The 20,099-nt window shown below is 52.5% G+C and overlaps 5 protein-coding genes across 5 annotated transcripts; 3 read left to right on the top strand and 2 right to left on the bottom strand.

Annotated features, from left to right (window-relative positions):
• Positions 1–1,843: 1,843 nt before the first annotated feature.
• On the bottom strand, positions 1,844–4,374 carry CC1G_15732 (cytochrome P450 monooxygenase pc-1; the record flags this gene model as incomplete). The annotated part of the gene is made up of 14 exons (XM_002910257.1): positions 1,844–1,870; positions 1,923–2,102; positions 2,153–2,375; positions 2,431–2,517; positions 2,569–2,593; positions 2,650–2,806; positions 2,859–2,891; positions 2,949–3,359; positions 3,415–3,550; positions 3,612–3,624; positions 3,685–3,737; positions 3,795–3,865; positions 3,921–3,991; positions 4,056–4,374. 14 exons carry the CDS (start codon positions 4,372–4,374, stop codon positions 1,844–1,846), a joined length of 1,806 nt encoding a protein of 601 aa, XP_002910303.1.
• Positions 4,375–5,161: 787 nt separating this feature from the next.
• CC1G_05467 (hypothetical protein) lies at positions 5,162–6,900 on the top strand (the record flags this gene model as incomplete). The annotated part of the gene is made up of 3 exons (XM_001838862.2): positions 5,162–6,080; positions 6,144–6,599; positions 6,659–6,900. 3 exons carry the CDS (start codon positions 5,162–5,164, stop codon positions 6,898–6,900), a joined length of 1,617 nt encoding a protein of 538 aa, XP_001838914.2.
• A 1,224-nt stretch (positions 6,901–8,124) lies between these two features.
• CC1G_05468 (hypothetical protein) lies at positions 8,125–12,572 on the bottom strand (the record flags this gene model as incomplete). Its single annotated transcript, XM_001838863.2, has 3 exons — positions 8,125–9,424; positions 9,508–10,420; positions 10,475–12,572. 3 exons carry the CDS (start codon positions 12,570–12,572, stop codon positions 8,125–8,127), a joined length of 4,311 nt encoding a protein of 1,436 aa, XP_001838915.2.
• Positions 12,573–15,486: 2,914 nt separating this feature from the next.
• On the top strand, positions 15,487–17,453 carry CC1G_05469 (hypothetical protein; the record flags this gene model as incomplete). The annotated part of the gene is made up of 3 exons (XM_001838864.2): positions 15,487–15,854; positions 15,955–16,975; positions 17,037–17,453. The coding sequence occupies 3 exons, from the start codon at positions 15,487–15,489 to the stop codon at positions 17,451–17,453; spliced, it is 1,806 nt and encodes a 601-aa protein (XP_001838916.2).
• A 972-nt stretch (positions 17,454–18,425) lies between these two features.
• CC1G_05470 (nuclear pore protein seh1) lies at positions 18,426–20,054 on the top strand (the record flags this gene model as incomplete). Its single annotated transcript, XM_001838865.2, has 4 exons — positions 18,426–18,529; positions 18,615–18,951; positions 19,015–19,754; positions 19,828–20,054. The coding sequence occupies 4 exons, from the start codon at positions 18,426–18,428 to the stop codon at positions 19,982–19,984; spliced, it is 1,338 nt and encodes a 445-aa protein (XP_001838917.1). The 3' UTR covers positions 19,985–20,054.
• Between the last annotated feature and the right edge of the window lie 45 nt (positions 20,055–20,099).

The raw sequence follows: 20,099 nt of genomic DNA, 5'->3' as shown, positions 1-20,099 counted from the left end.
CCCTCCCTCGAGCTTATTGCATCATATTTAATTATGTATCGTTGAATATACATGAGAGATAGGCCCTGTAGCCCCTGCGCTAACCATACCAAGTCATGGAAACGACGGGAATCCCGACCCGACGTGATGGAAGAGAATGGTGACGCACAGCGGTGTCCGACTTAGAAGGAAGCGGGCCACCATCCCGTACTCTCTAAAGACGCATCTCGGGACACAACTTCTAGGACACACGTTAATGAAATACCGCCGTAGGGAACAACGGGACGAGGAGCCGCAGCCACTGACGAAAGCTTTTCTCCCTAGCGCTAAGCTGCAACCAATGCCCCACTTCCCGTTATTCGTTGACAGGAGTGGCACCACCAAGAGCGCATCCACCCCAAACTCCTACCCGTAGCCGTACACGGTCGTCTATTATGACCGCGTCTGACCTACATATGGGTCGGTCTTTGTCGTTCTATATGATATCGTTTAGAGACTTCACAGAAACCACGCGAATTTGGCCTATGTACGCCGATGATATATCGATGATAGGCTATTCGCCTTGTCCGACACGGCCAGGAAGGTCGCGTGCGCTTAGACATAATCTCGGTGGTGAACATCAAAAACGTCCCCCAATCTCTCGCCCCCACTGTAGGCGCAGTTGGATCGCTTCCTAAGGGGAGTGTTCATCTCGTATCAGGGAGAAAGTTATAGCGTAGACGACCGGTTTGGTAAAGACAGGAAGACTGGGCCGAACTTACGAGAGAAGGAAAAAAAAAAGCATGTGCATGTCGAGCTTCCGGGTGAGTGAAAGCCCTCAATTTCAAGTTAAGCTTCTGTTCTTGGTCGTCAAGAGTGGAGCTACTACCCGCCGATGTTGACATGCACGCACGAGAGTCTGTTTGTAAAAGGGCGAATTACACTAGCAAATGGAGTACCGGTACCGCCTCCGTGACACTACTCCCCCGACCACAGCGCGAGCAGAGGATAGATGTGTGACCCTAGATCTCAACCGCGTTTGTCTCGCACTCCGCCATCGTAAACTTTGACAGAGACGCAGAGACCAAAGAAGAGGACTGGATGAACGGTTGTTCCAGTCGATTATGTACCGTATCCCCACATGTAGACTGTGCTTCTGCGTCTAATTTGTGGTTTACCTCAGCTCAAGGTCGAGACGTTCAGAGATTGGCTGGCGTTCGCTGAGATCTAGCGCGAGCGCTGAGTGTTACTACTTCCAAGGCAGCGTGATGCGACTTTTGCCTGATTGATGGAGAGTTTGGGGTAGGGAACCGGTTCTGAGATGCCCGTGCAGGTAAATTGGAAAGGGCAGTAGGACATTTGAATCGCCTTCACGGTGTCAGAGGTACCGGTGACTGGAACCGCACCAGATCGCGACAAGACCACACGAGACTGCCTGCCAAAAATACCCCATGTGTGATCTGTGTTGACTTTCCTCTTCCGCAACCATGCTTACTGAGGTAAAAAACGGCTCTGCGGCAGCTTGACGAACTTGAAGGGCCTGGACTTCCCGCCACCCAGCGTTCGCAACCAAACCAAACTGGGATAGTCTTGGCACTCTCACACTTTCCAAATCCGTGGCAACGCTTTCCTCTTTTGTCAATCGCGCCCGACGATCGCGACGCGGCCGCCGACATTTCAGCGCGCGTCCGTGCTGCCAGTGCCAAGACGTCTGTGAATTGACGCTTGCGCGGAATTTCTTCTTGAAAACAGTTTGTTCTTGAGAGAAAACATGGCACATAGTCGACTCACGTAAACTCTCCGCTCTTTTCGGAGTTCTTTTCGGAGTACACTAAGGCTATACACCGGTCGAGTTGCTTCCCTAACCAAGACGCTCTTGGCAACCTCATTCCATACGGACCCATAATCCACCCTGTATCCGATGCATCAGCCTTTCCTCTGGACGTATCAAGTATGCAACCAACCTTGACAAATAGAGTCAAATTGACACCAGGCCAAATCTTCTCCTTGGCCTGGAGACCCTCCTTTCCCTTCCAGGCAGCCGGAGGAAGCGAATCAGCCGGTTGAGCATCCAGGGCGAGACTGAACTTCGAAAATTGCTGAAGGAGTCGAATAAGGAAGAACGATACTTCGTTGTAGGCGAACTGGATGGGTGGTTAGTGGACGGTGCCGTGTGGGTGTGCAGATTGCTTACCTGTTGACCTAGACAGATACGAGGACCGGCGTTGAAAGGTGAAAAGATGAATGGATTGGGGATCAGATATCGATGAAGTCGCTCGTCGAGGAAACGGTCCGGATCAAACTCGTCGGCTGAAGAGTGGTCAGATGGTATCCGGAGCTGCAGCCTATGGTGGGTCGTACCGTCAGGCCCCCAAAGATCCTTTCGGCGCTGCATGTCCACAACGGAATAGATAACTCTAATTGGTAGTTAGTACCGATACGCCCACAGAGATAAAGATAAGGAGAACTGACTGTGTCTTCGCAGGAACGAAGATTGGCTGGGCGCCGTCCTTTGTTGTGAACAACGTGTCGTTAATGGCCTGTCGATTGTTGATAGGGCTGGAGATCGTGTTCAGCAGTGCCCAAATATGGGTTGGCCCAAGTACTCACACGGGAGGGTAAAGTCGGAGGACCTCTGCGTTGCATGCTCATTAGTTCATGTCGCATCTTCGAACAGAAAGCGCCCCGTACCATTGATGAAAGCCCGTAGATACTTCATGTCACGGATGTCATCGTAGGACGGCCTGCCTTTTTCTCCGACCTTGTTGAGTACCTCGGCACGTAGACGTTCAACTACAGCGGGATGCTCAGCGAGCATGTACACCGAGAATGTTAGAGTACAAGCAGTCTGGTGGACCTTTAGAACCGCTGAAGGGGAAATGGGAAGCAATAACGCTCACCGTGTCGCGTCCGGCGACGAACAAATTGAGAAGCTGTTCAACTGACAGTGAGTATTCAAAATCAAAAAAGGAGAATCGGAGACGATGTACCTCGTCCATGATAATACCCTTATCCTTCGTTTGAGAGACCAATTGCTGCAAGAGCGTGGTCGGTTCATCACGTCCACTCTTCTCCTTCTCTGATGTATCACTGTGAGCTGCTTGAAGGGCCGCATCGACCATAGGTTCGATGATCTGATCGACAATGTCTCGGTAGGGCTTGACGAGGTCCTTTGAGAACTCGCGCAAAGGCCACTCCTCGCCGATGACGCTACGCATTGCAACCTCGTTCAGACCATTGAAGAACGCGTTGACAAAAGTGTTGGATGGATGGAGCGTGAACGAGGTAGGGTTGGGCAGGCCTGAGTTCGGAGGGTAGGGGACACTGGCTGAGAGACTGCCCAGTTCCGCGCCAAACAAGAATTTGGCCGCCGAGTCGAGGGTGAAGCGAGCGACCAAGTCCTGCATTGCATCATAGTCAAAAAGGGTGCTTAGTCGGTCATCAGAGGAATCAAACCTGGAAGTCAATGGGATGTCCCTCTGCGAGTCGAGCTTTGCCTCTCTCCAGCGCATCTGTAGCGTGTGCGTCGAAGATGTCGAAATCGCTGATTCTATCTCTGCTGAAGAAGGGTCGGGTAATTCCGCGATGGAACCTAGAGGGTGCGAAGAAGCATTGAGTAAGAGACTTGGTATAGGGAGCGGAATACGACTCACTTCCACATCTCACCTGAGCACCCACCGAGCGGTGTCAATCAAATCGTTGAATGATAAAATGGACGTAACATACCATCAGAGTTGAACACTCCAGTACCTAAGAACGAGTGCATGATTTTGCGGAAGCTGGGACCTGTTATGTGCAGTGTGAGCGAAGATCGACGTCAATGTTCTACTGTAGACTCGCCTTTCTCAAAGTTTTGGAACTGAGTCGCCAGCATCGCCTTTACATGTTCCGGTTCCATCGTCCACATCTGTCACCTATGATTCAGTACATGCTAAGGTTTGTCAGACAAAGAAAACACCTACCTGAACCTCCGAGAGGAATGGTACCTCGTATGTGTAACCGTATTTCTGCGCCCACGATTGCATGATATCGACTGTGACGAGCCGTGTTAGCCAGCATCCGAAATAGGAATCTGCGCCAATGGTAAGGGTGCTTACAGAAATATCCGTTAACGAAGCTCTCGCCCATCTGAGAAATGAGAGACAGGCCTCCGATTGAGTACCAAGCCTCCTCAACACGAGGAGCCAGCCGCGCGGCCCGCTTTCTCGCTTCATTCCAGTTGCGAAGCCTCTGGCAATGTACCGAAACGATATAATGCAGAGGTTTTGCGAGAGTGATAAATGTTACAACTGCCCAAGTCGGAAGAGAAACCAGATCGAAGCGTTGGAGAGCGTGAAGCGCGCCATACGCAAGGAGAGGGGGCAAGACGATTGAAGGTGCGCGTTCGGCGACGAAGAGAACACCAGGCGGCGCCATAGTAATACGATCTGAAGCTGCAGTTATGGATACAGCACAAGCACAGGATACAGCCCACGAACTTTGCCCATGTTGCTTTTATTCATAGCAGAAGATCAAGTATCGGCCCATTTCCGCGGAGAATTTCGGCCCTTTTATGTCGTCAGGCCAGGTTGGCTTGGCACAGTTGGGGCGCTTTGTATGGGTTGGCATGGGCGCCTGTTTGACCTGTAAGGGTTCAAATTGACTGGTAACTCACAGAGAAGACAATCATTAGAAGGATGGAGACAGATTCCAGAGTCTTTGAAGTATGTGTGGTGCCCGATACTAACATTGAGTAGCAGTGTGTTGATCGTACAGCGCAGAGTACTAGGAGGAACTTGACCGGGATCATCAAAGCCGTCTGTGACATAAGAGAATTATCAGCATCCGGAATGGATGCATCCGTCCCTCGCTCCTTCGAGTAAACGGTCTCAGGTTCCAAAAATCGTCCCATTCTTTGAGAAGTGAGAGCAAGTGATGATGATAATAGCTCAGTAACATAGTATTCGTATTCTGAACGATCTAGCACTACTGCCAATCTCCCACGCTACGTCAACCGCAGTTCTGAACCGTCAATTAAACTTTGTCCAAATAATTCTCGAGTGCCTCGTGGTGCATGAGTCTACTTTAAGTCGATTCGAACCTTCGAAAGTGACCGGTGTCACCATCGTATCCAAAAACTAATTAGAAGCTGGGTATTTAAGCGAATACCCCCACTGGCCCGGGCCACATCTCCCTCCCATCCCTCACCTCCGCGAGAGACAAAATGTCCGGCCGTGGCCTGTCCGCTGAAACCATCCACCGCATCCTGAGTTTATGCTCGGATAGCAAGGCTCTCAAGAACATCTCTCTCGTGTCTCGCGAGTTCCAGCACTCGTGTCAAAGCATCCTCTTCGAAAAAGTCGTGCTAGACCCTGGACGAAAGCCCAAGCTCATCGCCTTCCTGGGGTCCGCACGGCGAATCATAACCTACATCCGCGAACTGGATGTCGTTCTCACTCGGGCGTATCCAAGGGCCACAGTCAGACCTCTCACCCCAGCCGTGAAGGATTCGTTCATCAAATTCTTCGACCTCCTGCTAGGTGTTGATGGTAAACCCAGTTTGTTGAAGGCATTCTCGTTGGCTTTTGGAACGCAGACGGACGAGCTGCCGCGTGAAGTTGTGGATGGGACGATGGAGTGGCTCGTCACGCCCGTCTCAAACCTCATTCAACGATCCAAGTGTCTTCGGGTCCTCCACCTCGGACAAGTACCCAGGCTCGACTTGTTGCTGGAGTTGTGTCCTGCCTCCCTGCGGTGTCTCGAGATCATTGTACCGTGTACCGAAGCCATTGCCATCGAGGACGGTAAAGTTTCTTCCCCAGAGACCGAGGTCCCGGAGAAGCCAACGGTCGTCTTGGAAAGCCTCTCCATCCTTGCGCCCCGCCCTGGCTCCTGCAACCCGGATGAGCACGACGAAACTCCAGACACGCTCGATACATACAAAGCGCTCAAAGATACCGTTGGCTACATCACGGTGAAGACTGAAAAAGCGACATTCGACTTGGCTCACCTTAAGAAACTCGCACTATCAGTTTGCCTCACTTCGCCCGATGAGACCAGTAACGAGGCCAAATTCGGACATGTGGTGGACGTCCTTGCTTTGTGCAAAGATACGCTAGAGGATTTCGAGCTGAACTTTTCTGGTACGTGCCACATCGAACTTTGTTCGCGGACTACCCGTCGACTCTGCTGACTACTTTCTCCAGCTCCTCCGACGGCCCGACACCCACCAAATGCCCTCCAGGGAGTCCTCTACACCCTCCCCAAACTCCGACATTTCCACTTGAATTACACCGGGTTCGTGCAGCCTGAGTACGGCCGACCACAGGTACCAACCACTTCCTGGTTGCACACCTTGCTCACCGGCGGCGCTAATGACCACCCACCAAACTCAAACACCACCGGACACCCCCTCGAGAAACTCACAATCTCAATCGACTGCCCATCCGAAAAGTACATGCTCGACGACTTTTCCGAATCATTCAAAACACCCGACCTCGACGCTCTCCTCTCCAACACCCTCCTCTTCCCCACATTTAGATCTTTAGAGTTTACACTAGACTTGCACTTTACCTGGCCGGAATGGGCAGTCTCGAACGAGACGCGGTGGAAGAGGATGACGCTTTTCAACATCAGATTAGTAGAGGATCCGGGGGAGGCGAGTACAGAAGCCTAGTCAGAGGCCGCGATACAGACTCGATCCACGAAACGGAGATTCTAGAAGCGTTCGTGAAGATGGGGTTTCCCGGGCTGGTTGAGGAGGGCAAGGTGTTTGTTACATGGGAGGGAGAGATGGGGTTTACGTCCGAGTATGAGTATGGAGCGATGGGGAGGAGACAGTTGAAGAATGCCACAATTTCCAGCGGGGACGTGGGACTCGGTGAGGACGAGGGCGAAGGAGAGGGCGACGATCCGTACAGGGACGACTACTACCGCGATGACGACGACCCGTATAGGGGTTGATACCAACCTTTTAGTTCGTCGTGATCGCGATTCGGTGGCCTGCGCTTCTCCAATTGCACATAGTATTTCTTGCCATCTTTACCGTTTTCGATCTCTCTTTGAATGAGCGAGTCCATAACTTGCCACATCTATCCAGCCGTAGATAAACCACCCAAAACCCACAGCCCGAAAGTTCCCAATCCCCAAATCCGCCGCCGCTCCGAGTAGGCTGTACATATCACACATCCACCTTGCGCAAATTTTTAGACCGTTAAATTATGTCCACGAATCCACTTTTGCAAATCAAAAATGTATTTATCTGCTCAAACTGTACTCCTCCAACCAGTCCAGAAATCCATCCCTCACTCACTACAAGTTGACCTCCAATCCAAGTTCGACCCTCCTTCCAAAAAACGACTCCCCACCTTCCAAACACAGACACTCCTCCACTCCGACCATGCCAAGACATCCGAGTCCTACCACCAGCACGAGCACCAGCACCAACACGCACATCACATCTCATCTCATCTCAATTTAATATCGAACAGCATAATCAATAGGAGACTTACTTGATATATTTCAAGGAAACTAAGAAAACAAGAAGACGGCACATCTATCCCAAAAAACCTAACAAAACGAAAGAAAGAGATAATGTTCGAAGGAAAGAAAAACTTGAAGGATTGAAAGGAGTGTTTTCGACTACGGTAGCCATGTAGTAACATCTGACGAAAATAAAGACCTTTTCAACAACGTACGATTGCAGTGGGTGGAGGGGAGGTGAAGGGGGATTTTAGACCAAGTAGCGTTTGGTGAGAGAGGAAACGACATTTTGCCAACACGGGGGAAATTTAGCTATCCTACTCTTAAGACAATTTAAGAAGAAAGATTTTAGACTAAGTACGCGTTCAACAAAACAAAAAACAAAGAGGCGAAAAGCGCAAACCAAAACCAAAAAAACGATTTTAAAAGACAGATTTTTAGAGTACCAACGAAAGAAAAGAAAAAAAAAACAAAAACGAGAGGAGGCTATGTAATCATTCTACACCAAACCGTAGAACATGGATTCGTTAGGAGTCCGTATTATCTAAATAGAGAAAAAAAGACTTCTGTTTCACTATTCTTCCTTCTTCCTTCCTCCTTTCGCTCCCCCGCTCTGCTACCACCACAGCACAAAAACCCCACCACAAAACCCTAACCGCAACACAAAATCCCAAAAACGACAAGTACAACCCCCAACCAACCCAATCACAACCTCAGACTCTTCATCTTCTCCTCCAACATCGTCGAAAACTGCTCACAGCACGCCTTGGCTTTCGCACCACACTCCCGACCCGTGGGCGGCTGTTGAGCTCGAATCACAGGACTCCCAGGAACACTCATACTCCCGCCCTTGCTCACATTACTCGTCGACCTCGAAGGGGACCTCGTCCTCCACCTCCTGCTCGCGCATGACGTTGACGATTCTGATGGCGATGGCGAAGATGATGATGAGGGAGATGATGATGATGAGGATGATGAAGATGACGAAGGAGACGACGAGGAACTAGGAACAGAAACACCCTCCCCCTCATACAACCTATACAACTGATCAACATCCACAACACGGACAACAGCCGTACCATCCAACACCCTCCGGACTTTATCCGCATCCCAGCCGGCCGAGGCGCTCGTGTTGGTGTTCGCGTTCGTAGAAGAAGCCGCAGTGGATGATGTCGTAGCTGAGCTCGAGGTCGTAGCGGACGAAGAAGAACGAGGAGCCTCGAAATGCCTAACCAACGCACTCGCTCCCGGCGCTCCACCACCCACACCCACACCCGACGACGACGACGAAGACCCAGAAAACGCATCCCAAAACGCCTGCCCAAGCTTCCTAAGAATAGTCTGACTAGCAACAGCAGCCAACATCGCAGCTTGCGCTTGCTCCTGTTGCTGCTTCATCCTCTGTGCCTGTGCGTCTTGCTGCTGTCTCGTCTTCTGCCCCTGCGCGTCTTGTTGTTGCTTCAACTTCTGAGCCTGGGAATCGGCGTTCTTCGAGCGATCCTCGTTGTTCTGACTCGAAACACTACTAGGCGGATGCCGCTTAAAGCTCGCATACCCATAGCCCGTCCCTCCTCCAACTCCTCCACCAAGACCAAGACCCTTCCCACTCAACAACGCACTCAACAACGGCGAATGCGAATAATGATGAAGAGGTCCACCGTAGCCATTCGACCCGTTCGAACCATTGGATCCACCATACGTATTCGAAACATTGCCAAACGGCGTCCTCCCCTCCCCACTCGCAGCGTAGCTGTTCGACGAGGGCGGAGAAACGAACCACGATCGCTGCATCTTGGCTGCCAGACCCGTAAGCTGCTGGTTCGCCTGCTGCTGTTGCGATTGCTGCTGTTGATGCTGCGATAGCTGATGCTGCTGCTGGTTCGCAACCTGCTGAGCCTGCTGCTGCGCCAAAAACATATTCTGCTGGTACTGCGTCGCTTGCTGCTGCGAAGCCTGGTGGTGATGGTACTGCGCAGCCATCTTGCCCCAGAGATGCATCCGGTACCTGTATCATCGGATTCATGGTCAGTATCTTGTTCATACGCTTTTTCAAGAGAAGGGTAGAAGAATGAGAAAGGAGATACGCACGCATCCAAATTCTTCATAGTAAACATATTCGCATCCGCAAAGCCGTCGAAGGAATGGGTACTCGGCCTCTCTCGTTCCCTCTCGTCTTCTTCATCCTCGGTATCACTCTCATTACCCCTAACCCTCCTACTATTCCTCTCACCACCATACCCACCACCAAACCCTCTCAACAACGGATTCATATTCTCCTGCAACCCACCGTACCCCAACCCAAGCCCAACCTTGGCAGCAGCAGGCGTAGGCGTGATACCCGGAATCGACGGCATCGAGCCTGGCAAGAAGGGCGCCGAATTCGTGGGTGAAGACGACATCGAATTCGCGGGATACAGAGGCGACGACGACGGCGACGAAGCCGAAAGCCCAGGTAAACCGCCCCACTGAGGCGCAGGAACAAACGTAGCATGCACAGCAGTAACCCCATTCCCTCCAAACATACCCATCCCATTCCCACCATGACTCCCACCCCAGAACGACTGATGGTGGTGCCCTCCACCAAGTCTCGGCGAAGTAGGTAAATCCTTTTGCGTATTCGGCTTTACGACGTTGGCGTTGGCGTTGTTGTTTGCATTCGCATTGGGAGTCGTCGTCGAGGAGGCAGAGGCAGCAGCCTGCGCAGCCAACACCTCCGCTGCACTCTTCTCCGGAAGCGGTGCAGGAGGGGGGAGGTCCAAACCTTCAATCGTAGTCTGACCACCCGTCGTCGTCGTCATCGTCATCGAGGTCGAGGCAGACGCCGTAGACGATTGGAGAGAATCAAGAGGCAACCCCCGACCCTCCAACAACACCCTCTTCAAATTCTCAACCTCCCTCCTTAACGCCAGATTCTCACTCCTGCTACTTCCCAACTCGGTCCGGATAGCCTCCAACAACCTGTCGCGCTCGGCGATATCGCCTTCAAGTGTCGAGATGTACTCTATCAAACATGATATTAGTTCCTATACGAAAGAAATAGAGAGATTGAACGCACCCTTCCTCCTAACCCTAAAATTCCTCGCACTAATCTTATTCCTCAACTGCCTCTTCTCCTTACTTGTCATCTTGGCAAAGACTTCAGGACTAGGCCTCCAATCCGCAGACTGCCCTCCAGCAGCATCCATACCCGAAACAGCATTCCCGGAACCAGGGGTCGCAGAAGCAGAAGTAGAACCTAAACCTAAACCAGGGTGACCACCCTCATTAACCATATCCTCAAACTCATCATCACCAAACTCGCTCATACCCCTTGCTTGTGAAGGCGTCGAGGCGCCTGTGGTGGTACCGCCGACCATGGCGGTAGTACCTGCACTAGCGTTGGCAGTGGGAGATGCAGTCGATGAAGACACAGCAGCGGCAGAGTTGGGCACGACGCCCGTAACACCACCGCTAAATGTCCCCATAGGAATCGCAAATGCAAACTTTTTGCCGATACCCAGATCAACTGGTGTGAGGTTGCGTTGGCCGTTGGGAAGTGGGGGAGGAACGATGCCGAGACCTGAAGATGAATGTGGAATGCCGTGCTGGACCGGTGGCCGAGGGATAGTAGTCGTTGGCGTTGATGATGTCGATGGGGTGCGGGTATGAACAGGAACAGTAGATGTGGGTACATTGGAAGGAGGCATCGTCGTCACAGGGGCCGGTGCCTCGAGATTAGGACCAGCACCGGCAGCGATGACGGGCGCGGTGACAGTAGTTGGGACCGCAGCAGGCAGTTGCTGCTGCTGCGGTTCTTCAACGGCGGCAGTCGCAGCTTTCCTTCCCTTCTTGGCGGATTGGGACGAGTTGGTTGCAGCGGTGGCAGCTTTCCTACCTCGCTTCTTCTCGGGAGCGGGAGAGGACGCGGTGTTCTCCTTATCGCCGGTGACGACAGGGGCTGATGCTCCAATGAGGCCAAGTGCGCTACTCGAGGTGCTAGCAGAGGCGGCGGCGCTACGTTTGACGACTCCACCGCTAAGAACTGTGCCGCGTCGACCCAAGGCAGTGCCTCGCCCACCAACCTTGACAGGCGCGATGGTGAGAGTGAGCTTTTCCTTCTCAGAGTCAGAGGGCGATTGTTTGGTGCCGGGTGGAGAAGGAGCCGATGCGGGCGAAGATGCGGCAGACACAGCGGCCTTGCGCGCGCTGCGCCTAGTGGTCGTGGGTGGTGAAGGGGCAGTTGTTTTTTTCGCACGAGCACCCCTCGACGCTGCTCTTCTTCCTCTCGTCGAGCGAGCGGTTTCCTCGCCCATGTCATCATCGCTCCCTTCTTCTTCCTCTTCTTCCTCCTCCTCGCCTTCAGCCTCTTCATTCATCGCGACTAGAGGCGCGGGCGAGTCGACGAGTTGTGGGTTGATGCCGATAGGGTTGAGATCCATGTTGATATTGTCCTGGATCATGGCGTCCATACCGATGCCCATCGCGGACATCATGTTCATATCCATGCCCATGCCCATCATACCACCCATCCCATCCAACTCCATCCCTCCAAACCCAAACGGCGCATATCCACCACCGCCACTATTTGCGCCGCCACTCGAGTTGGATGGCGCAGAACCAGAGCTACTCGCAGTCGATGCGCCATAGCTCTCCTCCAAACCCGTCATGAACGACCCAAAAGCATCCTGGTCGCCCATGCCAAAGGGCGCGCCGTCGAAACCCTTGACGCCGCTCATGGTGCTGAGACTCATGGGGTCGTCGATGCCGGAATCGAGGAAGCCAAAGAGATCGTCAGAGTCGTCGTTCGAGGCGACTGCGACGCGGGATTGGGTGGCGGTGTTGCTGGAGGCAGACGAGGAGGTGGAGGCGGACAAAGGATTTGAGGATGATGATGCTGATGAGGGCCCAGCGGTGGATGATGATGCGCCTTCTGGGAAGCGCTCGCCGAGGGAGTGGTTGGGGGGAGTGGGGAGCGGGGTGGGCTCGCGCGAGGAGGGGCTGCTCGAGGCGGACATTGAAGAGGGGGAAGTCAGGCTAGGCGTCGAGGCTGGATTGGAAGAGTTGGCCTGGTTGTTGGCGGAGAACAAGTCAGAGTGGAGAATGTCGGCGACATCCCAGGGTTGGTGGCCATGGCCGTGGTGCTGGTGGTTGTGCCGGAGATTGTCGACGAGCATCCCGTCGTAACCCAAGTCTACTATTTACCTGCCAAAATCAGAAACAGTCTACGGGGAGCGCAGGGGAAAGACAAACTTTGGTATCGATTTCGATGCTGTTTGATAAAGAAAAAGAAAGGTGTGGTGCAGGCGTAGATGAAAGAAAGAAAACAAGCTGTGGATTCCTCGACGCCATACTGGCCCCGCGTATGACTAAGAGTAACTCCTCCCATATCAGGAAACCCTTCCATCTCTTTCGAACGCCTTCTACTCCCTTACAACCATCCTCTTTCCTTCTCTCAACACGTTCCAACTCGCACAACACACCAGATAACACGTTTAGACTACATACAAGGTCACAAAAATAAGCGAGAAGAGTTTTTTTTCACCAGAGTCAGAAAATTGGGGCGGAGTTTGAACTCGGTGCCGTCGAGCTGACGCAACAGACTGCGCAACGCTTTCTCGTCTCCTTCACGATCGGGGTATGATCAATGCAATGATGTCAAAACCACCGTCGTCTCAAACCCGGTTTCCATTCGTCTCCGCAATCCCTTCAACGCGACGCTGTTTTCGACTCTCCGGCGGATGTCCTCCTCTCCCTTTCGTCTAATGAAATACATCGATTACGAAAAGGCGCATCTAATCTTTCAATCGACAATCGATGCCTCGTGGTCCAATTTATCATAAACGCCAGGCGATCCATCGTTTAACGCCTGCTGCCTCGTGTCCGGTTTAAACGCTTGCTGCCTCGTGCCCCTCTGTTGGACGCCAATTGCCTCGTGTCCCTTCTAAACGCCCCTCCTCTGCAACAATCGTTTCCAATCCTGTCCTGCCTTGGACCTTCTCCCTCGGATCTTCGTCCAGCCAACTTCGATCCCCTCTGAACATGGCTTCGATGCTCCCTGGAATCGGATTGGATACTCCCTATACCTTTACTGTGCCTTCGATCTTCCCTCAACCCGACTTTGATGCTCCCTGAACCTGGCTTCGATCTTCCCTTCCTGGACTTGACTTCCCTCCTTCCCAACCCCTCTTCGATCTGAGAAACTTTTCGTCAACGGTTCACCCGGGCCTGCTCCTCTTTCAAGTTGTTATATTATGTAGCGGCAGCCTTGGACTTCTTCTTCGAACATACCCTTCTCCCTCGTATCCTACTCCCGGAGCCTCCCTCGTACCTGTACCTGAATGACGGACGCTGGCATGACTGTGGCGTCTAAGGCTGCCTTTCGGGGTCTTCCCCGGTCCATGTGTTTCAAAAATTCGTTTATTAGCTCTCGTCGTCTTGCACCTGACTCAACTGTACTCCCGCACATGGACTCAACCCTCTCCCATTCTCTACAAACGCGCTACAAGTCTACTGGAATCAGACCTGACTCGCTGGCACAGCTTCCTAGTTCTCCCGGCCTAAGCAGGATTTCCCTGTCTGTCGCGATATGCATCCGAAGTCGTACCCCGCTCCTCCGAACGAAGGCCAACCCATCGATCCGACGTCGCATCATATATCATATATTAAACTGGAACAACACAACATCCCCCCGAGTCGCCCAGTCCCGAATCCAGACAGAACAAACAACGATTCGGAGTCGGACTTTCGGAATTCAATGATGGAATGGAACAAAGGGAATTGCTTGCTAGATGTGACGTTTAAAGTCGAAGTATGTACCCTAACACAACAAAAGAGCTAAGAATTAGTATGGGCAAATATCAAATTCTGTTCCTGCTTATTCCCATGTCTCTTCTGTCTTTTGTTTCTTTACTTTATTTCTTTCTAGGGACCTATGTACCTATCCAAGCGATTCGGATTTTTACCTCTTTTTCTTTTTGACTTTTTGATAAATACTGTATCGTTGGGCGTCACTTCCGCTTTCCGCTTTCTGCTTTGTACTTTCTGCGCCCTGACACCACACAGACAAACTAAACACCAAAACTCCTCGTGCACGATCATGAAGCGGAGAGCGTTTCGAGGCGTCGAACGTCGAACGTTGAACATGCCATTCAGTCATCAATCCACAGAGGTACAAGTATCCACTAAAACTCAGAAGCAAAGATTCAAGCATGCAGTGGTCACACCTCTCGGACGATACTCGATAACCCTAGACTTGTATATCTACATATATTTGTTCCCCCATGGACGACCAAGTAAGTCACGTAGCTACTATATCGTCCCTTACCATCCATCCCCCATTTATACTCAGCTGTAACATCGAGTTTTGTCATACTTTGAACCAACACCATTCCGGGTCCTCGAAACGGTTCAATCCAATTAATACGAGTATATGTGCCTGACTACAAATCCTTAGACTCGGACGCAGCGGGCCAAAACTTAGACCGACTCCGAGCCCTGAGGACAATGGGCGGCAAATTCAGCGACAGCGGCCGCACATGGATGGTTTGCGAAAGAAAACCAGTTATCCATGCAGCATGTCAGAATGGATGACACCTCGACGTCGAACGCGTCTGGACAGGCTGACTTCGATGTGGCAGAGGGCTCAGGAGGAGGGTACTACGAGTGGAGGATCTCCCGGTCCTAAAAATCCTCAAAATCCGAGGAGGCGAGCCCCTAACTTGGCGGGGATGGGCGGCAATCAAAAGTGTGTGAGAACGATCAATGAGGTTCACGTCGTCGCGTCCCAAAGTAAGTTACCTTAACCAAATACTCCCATCTTCAGTTTCAACGTCCATGACTGCGATTCCAGCCCACCCAACAGGGATGAACAGAACCGTCCTGCCACCCGAGATAATCCAGAAAATCGGTAGCGAGGTACGTTACAACTACTGCTTATACTACAAGCGTGTCGTGTGGCTGATTTTGAGCCTTGTGCCACTCAACTCGACCTGTGTACCTGGCTGGTGTATTGTACCGCTGTCGTCCCGCTGGACCACGAAATAGGCTACGCACCAAGACATCCTCGCCCTCCGTCTAACATGCCGCTCGATGGCGCTCGCGCTTCAGCGCATGGCTCTCCAACGCCTCGTACTCATCCTCGAGCCTCGTAGTTCCAACGGCTACCCCCGGAGTTCCAGTTCCACCATCGATAGCGATTTCGACGTTGACAAGTTCGCGTCCAAATTGCGCAGCCTCTGCTGGGACGTGAGCGCCACCAAGTGGGTGGTTAAGGAGATGGAGATTAGAGGGTGTGCGGTGCCACTTGTTGGTACAAGTGGCGATGGAGATGGAGATGGTGAGGCTACCGAGAAGAAGCAGAAGGAGGAGGAGGAGGAGAGGAGGAGCAAGTGTGAGGGTGCGATGAAGCGGTATTTGAAGGGCGCCATTATGGCGTTGCCGCGGTTGACCAAAGTCGAGTACGTGCTCATCCATTCGAGGTGTAAGTAGTAGGAACGCTAACGAACGCCACCTATATCATGTGCCACTCGTTGGACTATGTAGATGGACTTTATCCAGGACGCACGACGTCTGGCCAACGAGACTGATCACCCAAGCCCTCCTCGAAAAAGCGTCCCAATTCACCTCGCTCACAATCAACGCCTCGCGTATCCACCTCCCGTACTTCCTCTCCAACGACCCCGACAGCAACGAAAGCGTCCTCATGCGCATCCTCTCATACAAATGGGACTTTCCCAATCTCAAACACCTGAAGGTGAAGCTACCTGAGCCGGGGAGCGCCAGCTCCTCAGGGCCGATGTTCAGCCGCCGAGGCTCGTACTACGAGGTTCTCCACTCTCAGGCCGCTAAGATGTCATATTTTGTCCCCTGGCTCGCGAATTTGGTCGGCCAGTGCGCGGGGGAGGTGGAATGTTTGGAACTGGACGTGCCGAATCATGAGGTGCATCTGGGGACGCTTGTGGGCTGGGGATGTGGCGAGCGATTGGAAAGGGTGGTCCTGCGCTCCAAGGGGTGTTCGCGTCTCCCGGAGAAAGGGAGTGGTAGTAGTAGTAGCAGCGGCGGTAGTAGTGTCAGAAGCAAGTTGTTGAAGTTGGAGAGGGAGTTTGGGAGGTTAAGGGAGGTGGAGTTGGAGGATGAGAATGAGAATGAGAATGGGAGAGGGTATGGGAGGACGAAGAAGAGGAAGGGGAGGACGCCTTGGGAGGCACTTGAAGAGGCGAAGATGTGGGTGACTTTGGTTCGCAGTACTCCGGTCAGTGAAGGCCTTTTGGCATACCTGACTGCACACCCTGGGGCCTTGGAATCTCTTGCCTTTGTTCACCTTGCCTCAGAACATACCGAAGAGGAGCAGGACGATGGAACAGACCGCCTTGCGCAAACATTCTGGTCGAGTGTTCTTCCTAGGTTTAAGAAGAGTTTGAAGAAGCTGGTGGTGGAGACGCAGTACGAGTGTGGGTGGTGTCTTCGGAACGCTGGAGTGAAGTGCTTGGCGGGTTTCGAGAGCCTCGAGCATTTGGAGATTCCGGTGCATACTGAAGCCGGAGTTCTGCTTGATGAAGAGGGAGGGTCGGTGTTTATTGTACGTGCCCCTTCGTTTCACTTCTTATTCATTCCATTGACTGACATGCCCGCTCCCATAGAGGACGTTGTTAGACCTCCTAGCATCTAGCAACCCCTCCTCCCCTGGACCAATGTCCGTCCTTAAACTGCAGTTCTGCCAGACTCGATCTTATTTTTATTACGTCCCAACTGGACAGAGGAAACGCGAAGCGAAAGCGAAGGAGGCGCTGGAGAAGGGATTGGAGAGGTATTCATGGAGAGTGGAATCCGGGAATGCAGTGGGACAGGACTTTGAGCCTTCGCTTCCTTGTAACGTCGGGGTGGGCGCTTGTGAATTTCAGTTGAAGAGCGAGGTGAAGGAGGGTTCGGGAGATGTATGGTGGTCGTATACCCGAGTTCAAGTGGAATCCGATACTGATAAACCGGCGTATGGACCAATTCCTGGTTCACCAGGGCCTGATTCAGACGATGATTCAGTGTCCGAGGATAGTGTATAGTTGTATATACAAGTCGATGTGTTTCTTTCGACCGTCAATGAATTATTCCTACATCATTGCTCTGTTGCGGAGTTGTGACCAAGTTGAGGGATTACGAGGATTTACGCAGTAAATGTTCGTTCCTATAGCGCAAATTTGCGCCTTTTCCACTATGCCAAGTAATCGACCTTCCCAGGAACATGTGATCGGTCCCTCCCTCGTGGTTTCAAGTTTGAGCTTCAGTTAGGTGTACGACGCGACGCGTTGTTTGTGCTGGCTTTGTTCCACCGCACTCCTTTCCTTTGGGGAGGATTAGTATGTCCTGAAGGTGAGTCGTGACAGGTGAGACCTAGAGGCTATAGGCCAGATTAGATCAGATTGGATTGGATTAGATTAAATCACGTTATGCACTAATCGCCTCGTTCCTGTCTCTTGGGTCTAGACTCTCCACTATGAAAGAATACAGACTGTCCACTACATAATCTAACGTCGTAACGAGAGCTGTGTAAGTATCCCATTCTATCGAGTCTGGTCAAATGGGGGATCACCTCGAACCATGAGTATGGCAGTGATAAAGTGAAAGGGCCTGATATGGTCAAGATACTGTTCAGTATCGAAAGAAGACAGGTGACGCTGGGGTTCGAGCCACGGGACCGTTGACGGGATAGACGCCCGTATAATACAGGGAAGCTACGACTGGGACGGATCCACGGGCGGCTGTCTGCCCTACCTGCTTACAGATTTACAGAACAGTGACCAATCACAATTTAAAGGCTGGCACTTAACTTTAAAGTTTAGAGTAGATCACTGGTTACGCTGGTGCAATGCAGACATGTAAATCCGAGTATGTACTGCCGCACTGCAAAGTGGCGGCCCACTATCTACCTAGTCTGTGTTTGCGCCTGTTTGGTCTGCAACGACGAGCACGCGCCATTCTTCGAGGGACGCGTCGAGCTCACTCTTTCTGGCACCGCTCACGGTTCGACGCCAGCGATGATCCAGACAGGACTCATCCCACATGCGCACAACGACCTTGTGACTGACGCTGTATACGATTTCTATGGTTTACGATTGGCGACATGTGGACTTGACCAAAGGTGCGTGCATCCAGTCTTTCTCGAGATCTATACCCGTGCTTCCTCCCACATAACTCAAACATCCGAAACTAAACATCCAAAACAGGATAAAAATCTGGCAATTGGACGAATCGAATGGGACTTGGAGCGTAGAGGACGACTGGAAAGCGCACGATGCTACGATCTCCAAGTTGAGCTGGGCGCATCCAGAGTTTGGGACTGTGATTGCGTCGGCTGGGTTTGATAGGGTTGTCAAGGTTTGGGAGAGGGTTGGGGGAGCTGCTGGTGGTGGCGGAGGCGATCAGCAAGGCTCGAGTTCTGGAGCGGGTGCTGGGAGTACGGGGCCTTCGAGCTCGAGGTGGGTCGAGAAGGCTGTTTTGCCTGATGCACGGGGGACTGTACGAGCTGTCGAATTCGCGCCTCACCATTTCGGACTCAAGCTGGTCTGTAACTCATCCTAAACCTTGAGGTGAAGAATACTGATATATCTTTTTACTTGTGGGCAGGCAACGATCTCCTCAGACAGCGTCCTGCGAATCTACGAATGCCTCGAACAACCGACGCTTTCGGGGTGGCAGCTCCTCGAAGAGATCGACGTGAACAACCTCGTGCCGGGTCCCTCGCCTTCACACCTCTCGCGCGTGCAAAGCGTCGCACTCGCCACCCCGACGCAGACGATGTCCATGACGGGCAACGCGTCCATCCTCGACGGCGCCGCGCAGGCTTTGCAACAGCAGCAGCAGCAGCAGGGCAACCTCCTACCCCTTTCTCGACAGCACGGCCTGGGGAACAGGGAAGCGGACGGCGGGTGGACGATTTCGTGGTGCAAGGACCGGTATTGGGGCGAGGTTATCGCTGTCGGGTCGGGCACGAGTGGGGTTGTGAAGATTGTACAGCTCAACCCGAGGCGGTCGATCGTCCTGCTCACGCTGGATCCTAAACCGCAGCAAGGGGGTGGTACCGGGCCAGCCGCCACGGGGTCCGCCGCGCCGACTCAGGGAGGAGGGGACGCCACTTCCCAAGGCGCGGGAGTAGCTAACTTTGCTGTTACGTCCGTCGCGTGGGCGCCGTCGTGCGGGCGGTCGTATCACCTAGTTGCTACTGGGAGTCGAGACGGCCATGTAAGGATTTGGAAACTCAAGCCTCCTCCGGAGGATGCTGAGCTGCAGGAATGGAGTGCTACTTCTGTTGCTGATTTTGATCAACACAAGTCGGCGGTTGGGAAGGTGGAGTGGAATATTACTGGGTACGTCTCCTCGCCCCTTTGGACTGATTTTGACTGGTTGGCTGATTGGGTGTTTGATTTTTGTGTTATGTAGGACTGTTCTGTCTTCGGCGGGGAATGATGGAAGGATCAGGTTGTGGAAGGCGACGATTGGAAATGTGTGGAGGCCTGCTGGGAGTATTGGTGTTGAACAGTCCAACCCGGACGACGCGGGAGCCAAAGATGGCTCCAAAGATGTGGAGATGAGTTGATAAAATTCTATACCCCCGTTGTATTTTACCCGCCCGCTTGAATGATGCAGATACTCTGATTCTAGCCGAAGTTCCGTTTCGTTCACTCAGTGTAGTCGAAAGCGATAGAACCCGA

Source organism: Coprinopsis cinerea (genome assembly GCF_000182895.1).
Source record: "Coprinopsis cinerea okayama7#130 chromosome 11 map unlocalized cont3.11, whole genome shotgun sequence".
Classification (NCBI taxonomy): Eukaryota; Fungi; Basidiomycota; class Agaricomycetes; order Agaricales; family Psathyrellaceae; genus Coprinopsis; species Coprinopsis cinerea.
Note: the sequence above shows the minus strand (reverse complement) of the source record. Positions and strands in the feature narration are given on the sequence as shown.